Source organism: Pseudorasbora parva, chromosome 2, assembly GCF_024679245.1.
Source record: "Pseudorasbora parva isolate DD20220531a chromosome 2, ASM2467924v1, whole genome shotgun sequence".
In the NCBI taxonomy this organism is placed as follows: Eukaryota; Metazoa; Chordata; class Actinopteri; order Cypriniformes; family Gobionidae; genus Pseudorasbora; species Pseudorasbora parva.
The window spans coordinates 47,095,730-47,112,781 of NC_090173.1; the positions used below are offsets into that span (position 1 = coordinate 47,095,730).

The 17,052-nt window shown below is 39.4% G+C and overlaps 1 protein-coding gene across 1 annotated transcript in view; it reads right to left on the reverse strand.

Moving 5' to 3' along the window:
• Positions 1-1,909: 1,909 nt before the first annotated feature.
• Positions 1,910-17,052, reverse strand: part of xpo6 (exportin 6) — a 31,851-nt gene continuing 16,708 nt past the window's right edge. The window contains exons 12-25 of the mRNA XM_067422546.1: positions 15,974-16,043; positions 14,958-15,117; positions 13,974-14,066; positions 13,732-13,879; positions 12,405-12,551; positions 12,119-12,290; positions 11,540-11,695; positions 11,284-11,398; positions 11,124-11,202; positions 10,927-11,019; positions 8,551-8,712; positions 7,130-7,228; positions 3,931-4,161; positions 1,910-2,675 (exon numbers count right to left, since the gene is read on the reverse strand). Of these exons, the coding sequence (XP_067278647.1) occupies positions 2,574-2,675; positions 3,931-4,161; positions 7,130-7,228; positions 8,551-8,712; positions 10,927-11,019; positions 11,124-11,202; positions 11,284-11,398; positions 11,540-11,695; positions 12,119-12,290; positions 12,405-12,551; positions 13,732-13,879; positions 13,974-14,066; positions 14,958-15,117; positions 15,974-16,043 (1,827 nt within the window). The 3' untranslated portion in view covers positions 1,910-2,573. The remainder of the gene's footprint in view (positions 2,676-3,930; positions 4,162-7,129; positions 7,229-8,550; positions 8,713-10,926; positions 11,020-11,123; positions 11,203-11,283; positions 11,399-11,539; positions 11,696-12,118; positions 12,291-12,404; positions 12,552-13,731; positions 13,880-13,973; positions 14,067-14,957; positions 15,118-15,973; positions 16,044-17,052) is intronic.

Consider the following 17,052-nt stretch of genomic DNA (forward strand, 5'->3'; position numbering starts at 1 on the left):
ACCTGGCAGGTCAAAGTCAAGCGACCAAACACATAAGTTAATATGAGGCGTGCGCGTGTGTGCGTATCATGGGAAGAGGATACCCGCAAATTACAGCATAATTACCGGGCATCACGTGCACAAACACGACCTCCTAATTAACACCATTTCCTGTTTGGAGACCCGTGAAAGATCAGACGCATAAAAACGCATTTGTTAAAGACAGCTGAAGAAAAACGAAACGTTGCAACTGATGTAACACTTTGATCTTTAAATTGTTTTTATTCTATATAAAGAATATTTTGTCAGATCTTATTTTAACTTCAGGGGACATTTTGTTTCAGCTGTTTTGTCCCTAAAGTGAAGTGAGGCCAAAAGACAAACACACATTAATCGATTGCTGGCGGGGAGACAAAATAATAAATGTTAGTCTTTGGGGAACTAACACAACCAGAACTGCTTTTGATCATTCCAAACAGACCATCCCAATCCATTACTGATATTTGATAGACCTATGGGTGAATAATTTAGCCTGATGACTGATAATGTGAGAGACAGTAGAGAAATGTATTACAAGATTAAGTGTTATTAAAAGAATATTAACATTCAAGCCAACTTTCCTGCGGTAAAATCTCATGGCGTGATGTAGTGTAAGCACACATCATCATGAACCACTAGAGGTCGCGGTTTACATTATTTATTGCAAAAACACACACACGCCCCAACTTGCCTCACACAGAGGTGATGTAAACCGTCTGAGACATCACACTGGGATGAGTTGTTAGATTCTAACACTTTACTATCTCGTTACTTTAACAAATTAAAGTTAGTTAGTTCAATTTAAAGTGACAATATACTTATTCGACTCACCCCCATCTGATCCAAGAGGCTCATGTCTTTCTTCTGTCGAATTTTTTTTGTTTTGATTTGTTTTTTGAGGAAAATATTCCAGGATTTTTCACCCTTTCACTTTTTTTTGACTTATGACAAACATGTTGACAAACAAGGTCCAAATTAATGCAGTTTCAAATCGCTTTAAAGTGCAGAGGCTCTGCGCAATCCCAGACTAGTAATGGGGTCTTATCCAGCGAAACAATTGGTCATTTAGAAAATAATATAACGTTATATTATTATACTTTTCTACAGCGTGCCATTGATTGCGCAGTCACGTCGAAAACGTCACACTTGACGTGGGCAGAAGTACCGCGCCGTGTTGACAAGGCGCACGTGAAGACGAATACAAACATCCTTTAGCAAAAAAGATAGGACGATTTTGAAGATGGTGTTTTTTTGTTTTGGTAAAGGGCGTTTACTAGTCCTCGCACAGCACGTTCGCTTGGGGCGGTACACTACTTCCGCTTACGTCTGGTGTGACGTTTTCGACGTGATTGCGCAATCACTGGCGAGCTCAGAGCAGCGCAAAATTAGCAATTTAGGTTATTTGAAAAAGGATATTAATTTTAATAATGCAGTGAAAATGGTAATATATTCTATTTAGACTATGTAAAAAAGCAGTATTTTATTTGCAATAAGTGCAATAGTTAGACATTTATACTTATAGTGGCAGATTCTATTTAAAAGGCGGAATCAAATTGATTTGCGGCAAAACTTCATGCCACACACTTTACCCCTACACCACTGTTACAATAAAAAAATCTTGTGTCTTCCGTAATTGTGACCGGCTCTAACAGACATCAGTGGGTGGAGTTAGTGTAAATAGCATTTGCCAACAAGGTTAGCTATTTGCGTGCGCGCACACAAAAATCCAGTCACTTATTTAAAGTTGTTTGCTACATTTGTACCTGAAAATGAATTTGTTTGGAAGGAATGATTAACTGCAATTAATATAAATTAAATGGCGTTTAAATACAAATCATGCAGCACTTGTGTGTGAATATAACAACACAACCATAAAGCAAGAAAAAGAAAAAAGCATTTCATTATAAAACTTTATTGAAGGTTTGTTTCTCCTGGATCAGGATGGAATGATATGAAAAAGATGTGAGCCTATCTCCGTGGAAATCAGGAGAGGCCAATAAAACCAGACATTTAAGAGAAAGAATAATTCAGTGCTCTGCGTTGCACTCGTTCGATTTAAAACCATTCAGAACTCCAGCAAATGCTTCACTCAACAACAGCCTGAGGAAAATCCACATGACGGCGTCTTGATGTGTTCGTTTAACTCTACACCACTGCATTTCAAACTCCATCCGTTCAGTTCAACAAAATAAGTGTGCTTTCAGTTACACCAGTCCTTTTAAAACAACACGTAATTGGGAAAGCACTGCTCCGATTTAAATAAATGCAACAGTGGAACCCAAACCGCAGCGCCTTTAACCGCATTTTGGACGAGTATCTCGACAGCAGCTGTAGAACATCCACTTTGGCCTCTTGATCATTGGCAACGTGTAAAATCTAGCTGAAATAAACATAAAACAAGCTGACAATAGATAGCCCTGCAGCTCTCAGAACACGCCGCCACTGAGATCACAGGCTGGCCCGTGGCGAAAGGCAATACATGACCACTGAAGCAGTGATCCGTGTCCTTAGGAAGGTGGGCCGTGGTTTGGCTGTGTGGCAGGTGTGATGTGCTGCTATAATTTCAACGTTCCTGGTGGAAGGCTTCCATTGCACAGTCTGTAGAAGCGCAGGTCGTTCACGATACGATACACTCCCTGAGAAAACGACGGCAGGTCCTGTGAGGGGTGGAAAAGACAGGAAAAAAAGAGACGTGACTTGCATGTTAAAACATGAAGACTGTTCATGCTGCACCCCATGACATCATCCAACCCATGTTTTGTGAATCTGACAAAACCTGGCTTAAAATGTCTTGGTCATATTGCACTCTAAATTCCAAAGAGAAAGGAAAGGGGAATATGCATGACCTTTCACAAGATTTATAAATGTTACAAAAGACTTCTAGCGTAGAAATCTAGACGCACCCTAGCGGCAGCAAATTTGCCCGCAATTTTAAAATCTGCCCGCGAGTGTCGTCTAGAAACTCTCAATACCCTTCTGAGCTGTGTTCGCCTAACTCTTGCCGGGCCAATCACATCGTGTATAGAGTCGGTGGGCGGGGCCATAATGACGACGGCCGAGTTGCGTTTGCGAAGCTTCTAGTAAAAAAAGAAACTGGCAAACGGCGGTCTTTCGAATTAGTTTTGACTGCGATTTTGGAAGACTTGAGTTAAGCTTTTATCTGAGAAAAGAACAAAGAGCGGCACTGAAGTCATTCTTAAAAAGGGAAGATGTGTTCGGAGTTTAGCCGACCGGATACGGCGAATGTTTAATCAGTCAGCGAGCTCTGTTTCACCTTCGTTGCTCTGGTTGGTGTAGCGCTATCCTATCGCGTGCAGAGGGAGTTTGAAAGACAACCGTTTATCCCGCCCCTCGGATTGAGCCCTGTCTATGGTGAGTTTCCAGACCAAACATCTTGATGTGGGTCTGGCTTGTCAGGCTAAAAGACTTCCATTTCAAATAAACGCTGTTCTGTTTGACTTTTTTTAATTCATCAAAAAATCATGAAAAAAATATGAAGCAGCACAACTGTTTTTAACATTAATAATAATCAGAAATGTTTCTTGAGCACCAAATCAGCATGTTAGAATGATTTCTGAAGGATCATGTGACTCTGAAGACTGTTGTAATGATGCTGAAAATTTTAGCTTTGATCACAGGAATAAATTACATTTTAAAATATATTTCACATAGAAAACAGTTATTTGAAATTGTTTTTTTGATCACATCAATGCAGTCTTGGTGAGCAAGAGAATTATTTGAACAATTACATTATTTTGATTGCCAGGCAAAGCTTGGCTAACAGGATGACACTCAGATAATGTTCCATCCCTTCTCATCTGTGTTTAAAAAAAAAAAAAAAAAAAAAAAAAAAAAAACTCCCTCAAGTACTTAGAGCCTCAGGGATTAACCACATCGGTCATGTTCACTCACCCTCTCTGGTGTGAAGTTTCGGGCAAGCGTTGTGCGTTGGTGTGGGTCGATGCCTTGGCAGCCATTGAGAAACTCTGGCAAGAAGGAAGAGTAGAACGCTTGGAAATCCACAGCCGCCATGTTGTAGAGCGCCAGCGTGATGTCATCCTGGAGCAGGTCGTGACTCTTGTGCAGGAGCACTTGCAGAAGAACATTTATGAAATGGAACAGCATGGAGTTCCGGAACAGCTTCTGAAATCCACACATGACCACACGTCACTAACCGAACCACAGCACAATTTGCGCTTTGATTACACCGCCCTGCCATCATATTTGCTAAATGAAATCCAATAATTGTTTCATGCTAATTTTGGGGTGCCGAGTCCAAAAATTGCTCTAGCGTATTTTATTTGAGATAAAGCATTTGGGTCCCACTTTATATTAGGCGGCCTTAACTACCTTAACTGTATTAAAAAATAAGTACAATGTAGTAAGTTTAAGGGTAAAGTTAGAGACAGGTGTGGTGGTGTGTGTCAGTTTAAGGGTAAAGTTAGGGACAGGTGTGGTGGTGTGTGTCAGTTTAAGGGTAAAGTTAGGGACAGGTGTGGTGGTGTGTGTCAGTTTAAGGGTAAAGTTAGAGACAGGTGTGGTGGTGTGTGTCAGTTTAAGGGTAAAGTTAGGGACAGGTGTGGTGGTGTGTGTCAGTTTAAGGGTAAAGTTAGGGACAGGTGTGGTGGTGTGTGTCAGTTTAAGGGTAAAGTTAGAGACAGGTGTGGTGGTGTGTGTCAGTTTAAGGGTAAAGTTAGAGACAGGTGTGGTGGTGTGTGTCAGTTTAAGGGTAGAGTTAGAGACAGGTGTGGTGGTATGGGTAAGTTTAAGGGTAAAGTTAAAAACAGGTGTGGTGGTATGGGTAAGTATAAGAGTAAAGTTAGGGACAGGTGTGGTGGTATGGGTAAGTTTAAGGGTAAAGTTAGAGACAGGTGTGGTGGTGTGGGTCAGTTTAAGGGTAAAGTTAGGGACAGGTGTGGTGGTATGGGTAAGTTTAAGGGTAAAGTTAGGGACAGGTGTGGTGGTATGGGTAAGTTTAAGGGTAAAGTTAGAGACAGGTGTGATGGTGTTTGTCAGTTAGGGTAAAGTTAGAGACAGGTGTGGTGGTGTGTGTCAGTTAGGGTAAAGTTAGAGACAGGTGTGGTGGTATGGGTAAGTTTAAGGGTAAAGTTAGAGACAGGTGTGATGGTGTTTGTCAGTTAGGGTAAAGTTAGAGACAGGTGTGGTGGTGTGTGTCAGTTAGGGTAAAGTTAGAGACAGGTGTGGTCGTATGGGTAAGTTTAAGGGTAAAGTTAGAGACAGCTGTGGTGGTATGGGTAAGTTTAAGGGTAAAGTTAGGGACAGGTGTGGTGGTATGGGTAAGTTTAAGGGTAAAGTTAGAGACAAGTATGGTGGTGTGTGTCAGTTTAAGGGTAAAGTTAGGGACAGGTGTGGTGGTATGGGTAAGTTTAAGGGTAAAGTTAGGGACAGGTGTGGTGGTATGGGTAAGTTTAAGGGTAAAGTTAGAGACAGGTGTGGTGGTATGGGTAAGTTTAAGGGTAAAGTTAGAGACAGGTGTGATGGTGTTTGTCAGTTAGGGTAAAGTTAGAGACAGGTGTGGTGGTGTGTGTCAGTTAGGGTAAAGTTAGAGACAGGTGTGATGGTGTTTGTCAGTTAGGGTAAAGTTAGAGACAGGTGTGATGGTGTTTGTCAGTTAGGGTAAAGTTAGGGACAGGTGTGGTGGTGTGTGTCAGTTTAAGGGTAAAGTTAGGGACAGGTGTGGTGGTATGGGTCAGTTTAAGGGTAAAGTTAGGGACAGGTGTGGTGGTGTGTGTCAGTTTAAGGGTAAAGTTAGGGACAGGTGTGGTGGTATGGGTCAGTTTAAGGGTAAAGTTAGAGAGAGGTGTGGTGGTATGGGTCAGTTTAAGGGTTAAGTTAGTGACAGGTGTGGTGGTATGGGTCAGTTTAAGGGTAAAGTTAGGGACAGGTGTGGTGGTATGGGTCAGTTTAAGGGTAAAGTTAGGGACAGGTGTGGTGGTATGGGTCAGTTTAAGGGTTAAGTTAGTGACAGGTGTGGTGGTGTGTGTCAGTTTAAGGGTAAAGTTAGAGACAGGTGTGGTGGTGTGTGTCAGTTTAAGGGTAAAGTTAGTGACAGGTGTGGTGGTGTGTGTCAGTTTAAGGGTAAAGTTAGTGACAGGTGTGGTGGTGTGTGTCAGTTTAAGGGTAAAGTTAGGGACAGGTGTGGTGGTGTGTGTCAGTTTAAGGGTAAAGTTAGAGACAGGTGTGGTGGTGTGTGTCAGTTTAAGGGTAAAGTTAGAGACAGGTGTGGTGGTGTGTGTCAGTTTAAGGGTAGAGTTAGGAGTAAGGGAAGTTCCAATAGTATAATTATAAAGTGTAACTACAGGAATTAATTACAGATGTAATTACATGCAGGTCATTTTTAAAATGCAAGTACAATGTAAAAACATGCATGTACACAAAAAGGGCAACTAAAGGACAACTCCGGCGAATTTTTAAGTTTATCTTGATCGTCATATCTTTGTGAGTACAGTCTATAGAAAGACAAAAAAGAACCGGACTGGTGCTTGCTAACACAGAGCTCGTCGGTTCTGAGTATCGAATGTGTCTGAAAGAAACGGATTTTGTACTGCTGATCCGAGAACCGCTGCACATTCAGTTACACGCACATGCTCAGTATCAGCTGCTCGTGAGTTCATCAGTTCTCTCAGCAAAACATGTGAACATGTCCTATCGTCCTCTAAAGAAGTCTACAATTAGCTGATTTTCACAAATGCGTGACAATATTTCATGACTAAAGCCAGGTGCGATTTATAATTGTCCTTTACAATTGTTGCTTGTCAGACAGTACAAGCATGATCCCGCTGAAAGCCATATCAAGATCTCAGTTGTCATTAATGTCAGACTGTACAAGGTCAAGGCGTACAAAAAACAGATGAAATGGTGGCTACAAAGAAATCTCTAGTGCTCATTTTGATCATAGTTTGTCTTGAAATTATACACACACACACACACACACACACACACACACACACACACGTAATGGAAAGTGTTCACATCATCAAAATGGATAATATCGCACTTTTTTGCAAATTAATATTAAAAAGCTGTAGAATTTTTACTACTTTTAACAACCTGATTTGAGCAAGTGTACACATACATCAGTGTGTCTTACCCTGTGGTACAACTTGTGTTTGGTGTTCAGGACCTCCAGGTAACTCAGGTTTTGTTTGAAGATGTGAATATCCGGCTGTAGGAAAGACTGACCAAATGCCTGCAAATCAAAGACACGATGATCAGACACAAGAATCAAACAAACCAGCACTACTATTTAAAGGTGCACTATGCAACTTTCCGTCCACTGGAGGGCGGCTATTCTAAACAAAGGCGTAGTTTGATGACACCAAGTGTGAGTGCAGTATCTTGGGACATGTGGTCTTCACCTCACAGCCGGTGGAAAATAGGACTCAGGCAGAAATCATGTTCATGGATGTGGTTATTAACGTGACTATAGTGTAAAGCAGAGCAGGACCGAGTGTTGTGGAGCTGAACACTGCCGCTGGAGGGATTGTTAAACAAACACACGGGTCGCGAGTACCGGGACTTTTATTATGACGGGACACACTCGCCGGGCGCGCGCACTTCCATTTTTTTCCAGTCATGATTATAAGGTAAAGCAGCTCTGTTTTTCATATTAGATACATTCAAGTGTGTTTAAAATTGTTATGACGTTACTCTGTGCGTTCGCTCAGCGCTGCTGTGACATGTTCACACTGCAGAATAAAACCGAGGGTAACACAGATATGACGCGATTGAAAGGCGGCTCCCTCAAACGCTATGCTGAATTGTCCAGGTCCTTAGTTAAAATAGCAATTTTCTCACAATTGACAAAAAGTTGAAAACATTTGGGATATTGCAAGTACTCAACTGAACAAAATGTATAACACTGGCCTAGTGGTTTTTGGATATTTTACGGCAAAAATACTACATAGTGCACCTTTAATATAAATCGTATTTAACGAGTTTCTGGTAACAACCAAATAATAAATCTTAAAAAGACCCAAAAATAATCATATACAGCGATGTACAGACCAATGAGATTTCAAGACCAAACATCAGGGTTATTACTATCAAACAAAACTGAAATTAAAACATTTCTGTTAACTGTAATAAAATATAAATATTAGTTGGAAAAACATACAAAAAAAATGAAATTTTGCCTTGGCAATAAACTGAAATAAGTCGAAGGACTACAATGATTACCTGTAAATAAATAAAAAATAACACTGAAATATAAATTAAAACTAAATAGCGATATTATTATTTTTTAAATAAAATAAAATAAAAAAAGAGCACAATGAAATTTTAAAAAAAAAAAACTAAAATGAACGTGAAACCTTTTAAATAATTTTTTTTGTTAATTAAAAATGTTAAAACTATAATAAAGCTAAAATAATAGTACCAAACAAAATAAAACAAAAATTGGAACATAGCACCCAACAAAATGTCATGTGAGGGCATATACTTGGATCCACATTTGAAGGGAGGTTATTTCTTGATGGTAAAGATATGCAGTTATGCGAGTGCGCTCAATACCTGCATGGCAGTAGTGAACTGCGCTTGGTTCTCCATGAGTTCTTCGGCTCCGGTTCTCTGTACGCTGCTCAACACTGAGCTCTTGAAGAAGAACCTCCAGTTCTGATGAAGAATCTGGAAGAGCAGCTCAAACATCTCAGCCTTCACATCAGGACAGGAACGCTGCAGAACACAGAGATGAAGATCGGCATGAAACAGAAGTTGCAATAATCTTTTCTTCTCTATTATGACATATTTCCAAGTGAAACAGCTTCTCAAAAATACAAAAAAGGGTGGGAATTTGATTTTGCCTGGAATTGGAAAAATTAAGTGCACTGATAATAGGGATGGGCAACAGTGGTCGAGAACTTGAACGTTACAGCGACAATCGATCATAAAAACGATCGCCCTGACTTGAAATATATTTGTATATTTCTTGGAAATAGTTGTGGCGGCATTTTGGTCGGCAACTGAGGTCTGATTGGTTAGCTACATAGAAATATAATGAGAACACGATTATAGTGTTGTAAATGATCTGTGGTTTCGTTGCCCGTTTATTAGCCTTGTTGTGAAGGGAAGCGCACATTCAAAATGAGTTTCCCTATCAAGCCTGTAAAACACTAGCAAGACCAAGTTCACACGGGCATTTGCGTCCTTTTGGGCAGATGTAAATTGTAATAGGTATATATCTGATTAATCTCATATAGGATGCGTTTGGTTGAGTTTATTAATTCTCTAGCAAAGCTCTGCGGTGGTGTATTCACAGTTTCAGCTCGAATACAATGCCCGATATCATTGACTGGGTTATTTGAGACGGTTATTTAGAATCTTTTTCAAAGACATTTAGGCATTATAATCTAGCAGTTATATGTTCATATTTGCATAAACATCTCATGTTTTTGTCAACATAAATTTTCGTAACAGTCTTCCCCCGCACAAGCCCCGCCATGGTTAATCGATTACTCGTTTTTGAGACCTATTGATCAAAATGAAAAATTGACAAAAATGCCCATCCCTAACTGATAAAACAATAATAAATACTATGATATTCTATTGAAAAAAATTGATTTCATGGTGACTTTAATGTACCTTTAAATCACTAAACTCTTTGTTCTGCTAGAAAATGATCATTTTAAAATAATGTTTGTCTTGTAAATGCTAATGAAATAAATGTTCTGCATTGTGATTTCTACTAAATAAAATTTGATGATGTAATTTTTACAGGGGAAAAAAGAAAAATGCTACTTTAAAAACAAATTGGTTTACTGGTCAAGATATTTGACAAAATATGGTCAAAAACTTTTTTACTGTAAAATAGTGTCACATTCAGTTTTTGCAAGAAACAACTATGAATTACTGTATAAATTTACAGTCAAGTCCCAGCATGTCACACCAGTTTTATTTAACCATCCAGGAACCAGCCAAGACTGATCACACCGGTGTGATTGTACAAAGAGTTAACAAGATATCACTTAATGATACGGCAATGAGTATATATTCCGTATTTCTGGCAATTTAAAGGGGTGGTAAAACACATTTTTACGAAGGCTTGAGTGTGTTTGCGGGGTGCACTGTAACTTGTTCATGCTTCATTTTTTTAAAAAATGCATTATTTTTCATACTTTTTACCTTTATTGTACACTGCTCTGTCTCTCCTTCTAACGACTTGATAGTTTACTGGTTCTATGAAGCCAGTCCCTCAAAAATACGCAATGGGCTCAGATTGGTTAGCCTGGATGCCAGCCGAATTTAGCCCCGCCCACAATTTTTTTAGGTCGGGCAATTCGGTCTGGCATTGCTCCATAGAGGAGTAATTATCCCCGAACAGAAACCTACAAAGGTCTAGACCTACAAAGGTCTATCCAATTGATGTCTTTCCTGGTTCGGTTGAAACACTCCTCATAATCACAGCCCAATGAAGCAGTTTCAGACTCATATTCTGACTAGAATTCAGTATGACCAGGTCAGGCTACAGATTGGTTAGCTGGCCCAGCTGTTCTGTGATTCGCTAACCGCCTAGCACACTCCAGCCTACTCTTCTCCATATCAAAAAAAAAAATGGACTCGCCTCCCTTATTTACTCTTCTTGGAGGAGGGGTTTATGTAAATATTGGAGCTGCTGATGTCAGCAAGTCAAGAGGAAAAGGCTGTAGTTCCCTACCGGCTGTTTGCTGTAGTCCTTAGAAATTGATTTCTTTAAAAGCAAATATCTACCTATGCTTTAAACTTTGAATCTTGTAACTTTGCAGTTGTTGTTTATGCTCAAACAGCAACATTACACACTAGCTAAAGTTAGAAAAGTGAAATGGTGTTTTACCACCCCTTTAAATGTAAATCAAATGAATCTTTGCTGGAAAGTGAATTTTAAATGTAAACACTTTTATTCATATATCATACCTCGGCCACTATTGGGTAAACCTGGTCCAAACAAAGGCTGAGGATGCTGGGTAACAGAGGTTTGAAGGTTTGGCCAGGCTCTTGAACCACAACCTGACACAATAAATCAAAGATGAACAGCATGTTTAAACCTGTAATGCTTGACATATGAAATAAGTCAGAAAAAAACTTTAGATAGAGATAAAAAAAAGATTTACCTGCAGAATCTTGAGAAACTTCTGAACCACTCTGGAGCCCGAGCTGCCCTCCTGTAAGATGCTCACCGCCAACTGCTCCCTGAGGAACATGGAGATCAGTTAGCATCAATAGACGCAGAGACACATGATCGATTAGTGAACGTTAGGAAGCTGAGATCACCTGGTGAACATGCTGAGGAAGGTCTGAATGATCTGCTCTGTGAAGGCCACACCCATCTGCACACGCAGCGCTTGAAACAGCGTGAGAAAGAAACTCAGCATCTCATCTGTCACATCTGAGAGAGAGAGAGTGTGTGTGTGAGTAAAGCAATAAATCAGCCCAATGATTCCTCAGCAAAGATCATTACAGCAACAGAAGGCAGTCAAGGTCATAAACATGGATGTTATTAATGAAGTGAAAAAATTATTTTTTTCACCTGGCTGCTGGATGAATTGAGGGAACAGTGCGAGCGTGACCTGGACAGACTCCTGCAGGCTGTGGTAACAGATCTGACGTGATTTGGTGGCCTCTCCTGAAATACTGTCCACCAGATCCTTCAATACACACAGAGTCTGCTGGATCACCACTTTACCTGAGGGACACATTATTATTTACATTATCATTTTTTAAAATACTTTAAAGAATAACTGATTAAAAAAAGCCTTGTCCAAAAAAAAAAAAAAAAAATTGCATTACATATATAAATAACCTATATATAAATAAAAATATTACCAACCCCAAAACTTTTGAACGGTATTGTTTATGCTGCATTTTCATTAAATGGTTCAAGTGACCCAATTCAATTTTTTGTCCTAACCACAGATTGCTCCCACTCCGATATTTTCAGATCAGTTTAAGGCCTCATTTATTTGTGGAAATAAATCTTATAATAATCCTATACCCATCCATCCATCCATCTATCCATCTATCCATACACACACAATTTTCAAATGGTATATATAATATTTGACACTGCTATTGATAAATCCCATCAATATTCATCTGTTGCTCTTACTGTTGGGGTGATGGTTGGGTGGGCGGGGCAGGAGGCGGTACTGCTGCGTCAGACTGCTCAGAAGTCGCGCGTGATTGGATGAACGGCTAGGCCACTGCTGCTCCGCTTCTGGTAGGCTGGGCCATGGCAACAGCAACATGTTAGACAGAGCTCGACACACGAGGACGTGAGCCTTGCAGGGGGAAAATAAAACAAACATTATAAAATCACAAACAAATACAGAGGGAAACAAATAGAGTACAAAACTCTGTCGGACCAATATAAACTCATGTGCACACACACACACCTCCTGAGGTAATCTGTGGTTATGATTATCTGTGATCAGGTTAAAGATATTCTGCACCGCCGGCAACGACACCAGGAACACCGGTCGCACGGTGGTCGACATGGAGACCAGAAGATGGCACGCAGATAACAGCAACTTCTCTGGAACCTGTGAAACACAGAGATCAGACGGATTAGAGTTTATCAAGGACAACGAATGAAGAATAACTGGTTAAACAGAAGATTATCTAATCTAAAAATCTGCTGTAGACTACAAAACAGAAAGAAACAAGACAACCCCACAAATAAATATATAGCTTTGTACGTCGCTACTAAAAACCTTACAATGAAGACGCCATGGCTGAATAAATTATGACAATGTTTACTTTGTGTGTTTAAATTGCAATATGTTGTAGATTATTGTAAGAATCCATATTTTAAATCTCCCTCATCTGTTTGAATGAGCAGCTGTAAATAGTAAAGCATATACATATACACACACTTCAAAATAAGAGTCCTGTGTATTTCGGGCTTGTTTAATATGAACGATTTCCCTGCCATTGACAGAATTACTGTTGTTATACAGTAGAGGGCACTATTACACATCTTCTGAAAGAGTACACAACCTCTAGATCAAAACAGGCACAAAAGGAGCAGAAAAACAGCTTTCTGTTCAAAATATTTTTTTATGAAATGTAACCATATACAAGTGTTGATTAAAAAAAAGAATGCCTGAAAGCTGGGGTAAAGCAGGGCTGTTAAATAATAATAAAAAAAAGTTCAGATAATCATACGAAACTTGGGGGCCATGAAATATACTGGGTGCCATGAAATTCTGCAAATGATCAAAAATCTGGTGGGGAAAGAGTTTAAAGTCCCACATTTTAGCATCTTTTTCTCTGGATATTATGTTGGTTACACAAACTAAATCTAGCATTTTATTCAACAAACTATTGTAACTTATCTCTGAGCCACCCCATCACAGAAAGGAAATACTAAGAACTCATTCATAAGACATTCAATAGATTTTACTAGCACAATAATCTGTTTATTATTGGAGCTTGTTTCTGCCACAGAATAAAAAAAATAAAACTCAATTTTTATTGAGATTTTCAAATCTCTCCACAGAGAGGAAAGGAAAGTCTGAATATTTTTCCTTGCAATTGGGAGTCAATTTTGAGATGTATTCACAATTGCTTTATTTGTTTTATTCCATGGCAAAAACAAGCTTTCATAGTTTCCTTGATATCAGCAAAATCAACTTAATTGTATGAAATTATACATAGTACGATATCAGTACTACCAATATGTTTTGCTCTAAATGTAATCATTCATAAAAATCAAGTGACCTTGGCATTGATGAGAGGGGTCGTGGCAGCCATGCTGGACCTTATGAGATCGACAAATTGCGTTTGATCTTGTTGTCTCTGCACCTCCCCACAGAACTGAGCCAGCCAATGAGAATACGCCTGCAGAGCGGCCAATGACTGTGCGTGGCTAAAAAAACAGATTAGGTGTTATTACAAAAACGATTCACATTTAGGTTAACTGGCATCAGAAAGCACATTGAACAGTGTTTGTGACTGCTTACACATCTATAAGATCTGGTTTCAGCACTGAAGGAACAGCCATCTCTACATCGTACAGGCTGATCTGAGAACCGTAACACGACACTTCCACCAATCTGAGAGGAGAAACATCAAAGAATTAAACATCACATATTTCAGTCAGTTATTTGCATTTAACTAAACAGAAATCAATCTGTATTAATATTTCCCGCTTTCAATTACTAAATTAATATAAATTTGTTTGCATACATTTGCATATTACTTTGACACACAGTGTTGGCATCAACAGAGAAATACATTCTACTTGTGAAAGTAAAACCAAAACCTATTTGTTAGTTTGGTTTAGTTTTTATTTGGACAGTTTGCAGTTCACAGTTAAATTAGTAATAATTTGCTTAGTAAGACAGGGTTTACCCTTTAGTAAGAGGAGTTAAAACAGTAAATTAAAGGTGTTTAATGCTTTTTCACATGTTCTGCTTTTTTTAGTATGTAATGTTGTGTTTGAGCATGAAACAATTCTGCAAAGCTATAAAGCACAACGTCACTCCAGAGAAAGTTATTCTCTATTTGAATGCACATTGTTTCTGAACTCCCTGAAGCCATTGTAGTCTTGAGTTTTCTTCTGGGGACAAACACATCACAATATCACTCATTTAAAAATTTCTGCACAAGGCATACACAAAAAATGTTGAGTTGAGTTAGTAGTGTGTTAAAAATGTATAGTTATGGTAAGGGGGTGTGATATTTCCAAAATTCTCAAAGCCGTTGACCAATCCCAACCCACTGATCCAGCAGACCAATCAGAGCACATTAAGCTTTTCAGAATGAGGGGCATCATAGAGACAGGAACTAAAAAAGCATTAGTGACAGACTGAAAAGAGAGGAGCTGCAAAAATGTCAAATATAGGAAATGTTTTTAAAAAAAATGAAAACAGGGAACATTAAGTAGGCTACACATAAGGAGGTAGTGTTGCCTTTAAATGAGGAATTGTGAATCAGGAACTGACCTCTGCACGATGGCGAGAGCGTCGTTAAAGCGGGCGGTGAAAACATCCCCTGTGAAGAACTCGGCCAGGCGTCCCACGGCCTGCAGCAGAGAGCTCAGGTCTCTGAGTGCGCAGTGTAGTCTTCTGCAGTCGGCCTCCGCTGTGATGTTCAGCCTGCGACCTGTTCAGAGACAGAGACAGAGACAGAGACAGAGAGAGAGGTGTAAAACCACTCAACAACAGCTTACGAGCCACATGAGAACAGAACCGCCACAAAGTACCATCAGACTGAACATTACACGTCCAGATACTAAATACTTACGCAATGGGTTGAGTGAGTAAATGCTCAAGCAATCAACAGAAGGAACACTACTGTTTGAAAGCTTTGGGTCAGTAAGATTAAAAAAAGAAAAGGAAAAAAAGCATTAAATTAAATATTTTTATTTTAAATAGTTTACGCCATTTTTACTTGGCTTTAGTGAGGATAAGGGACTTTTAACAACATTTTTAAAAATCTTGCTGCCCCAAACTTTAAACCGGTAATGTTTTATTTGTCTGTAGTTGTACAGCCTTTGTCAAATGAGCCTGCTTCCATGGGCTGATAATTATAGTCTCAGGTCAAACACAAAATCCCCATGCCATGGGGAAAATATTTATACAAGATATTTGATAGAAGGAAGTCAGATAGCAAAAGAAGAAAAAAAAAGTGTGGGGAGGGCAGGCAGTACAGCCTGAAAAACAAGGAAATTTGTCAACGAGATCATATTTCCATCAAATTCCCCTTTACACTTCAGTAGGATTATAGATATAGAAAACATTAACATTTGGATTCTGAGCAAAGATGAAATATCTTGCATGGTATTTTTCAATGAGCTTGAGCATGCCAGGATTGCATTCTCCAAGACAAATAGTTTACCCCAAACAATGCATCTGGAACTGCATTTGCAACAAAAAGTTTGAGCTACAGTGTGTAGCTATATAGCTACTATCTATAAAACTGCTGAATATTCAGAATGTGACCATGAAAAGAAACTCACTTGATGCTGATCTCACGATAAACTGTTGCAGCCCAAGATAAATATCCAGATCCTCCTGGAGTACTGGAAACTAAAAACAAACACATAATCATGGTCATTATATACGTCATAATGAATTTGCCAACCATTTAACATGCAATCAATAAAGGAAACAAAGAGAAATTAAAATGAAAAATGCAATAAATAATAAAAATCTCTCACCTAAAGGACTATTAGGAACACCATACTAATACTGTGTTTGACCCCCTTTCGCCTTCAGAACCGTCTTAATTCTAGGTGGCATTGATTCAACAAAGTACTGAAAACATTCTTTATAAATGTTGGCCCATATTGATAGGAGAGCATCTTGCAGCTGATGGAGATTTGCGGGATCAGGGGCGTGGGACTGGGGGGATAAAGGGTACTGAGTAACCAGGGCCCAAGGCAGGGAAGTCCGTTTTCTATACATACACATACATGGTACGGGGGCCCAGCAAGATGGTTTGTACCCAGGGCCCAAAATTTGGTGCTACGCCCCTGTGCGGGATGCACATCCAGCGCACATCAACGGTCCAATTTTGGTGAGCTTGTAGCCCAGCTTGAATCAGTCGGCCCATTCTCCTCTAACCTCGAGCATCAACAAGGCATTTTCACCTACAGTACTGCCACATATGGGATGTTCTTCCCTTTTCACACCATTCTTTGTAAACCCTAGAAATGGTTGTGTGTGAAAATCCCAGTAACTGAGCAGATTGTGAAATACTCAGACCGGCCCGTCTGGCACCAACAACCATGCCACGCTCAAAATTGCTTAAATCACCTTTCTTTCCCATTCTGACATTCAGTTTGGAGTTCAGGAGATTTAAAATGTAAACACTGCCATTTTAAAACTTTTTAATGTGACGTGACGGATCACTGTATATGCGCGTCAGTTCAAGCGGCGGCGCACGAGTGAACATGATCATCTCTTTCTAGTCAAAGGATAAACATGAAATTAACATCAGAAGGTAAGTTGAGGATACATTACAACTTACCAAATCGTAATCGCTCAATCAGTATTTCAACGGTGGCAAGACTTCAATAAAACAGCTTGTAAACAA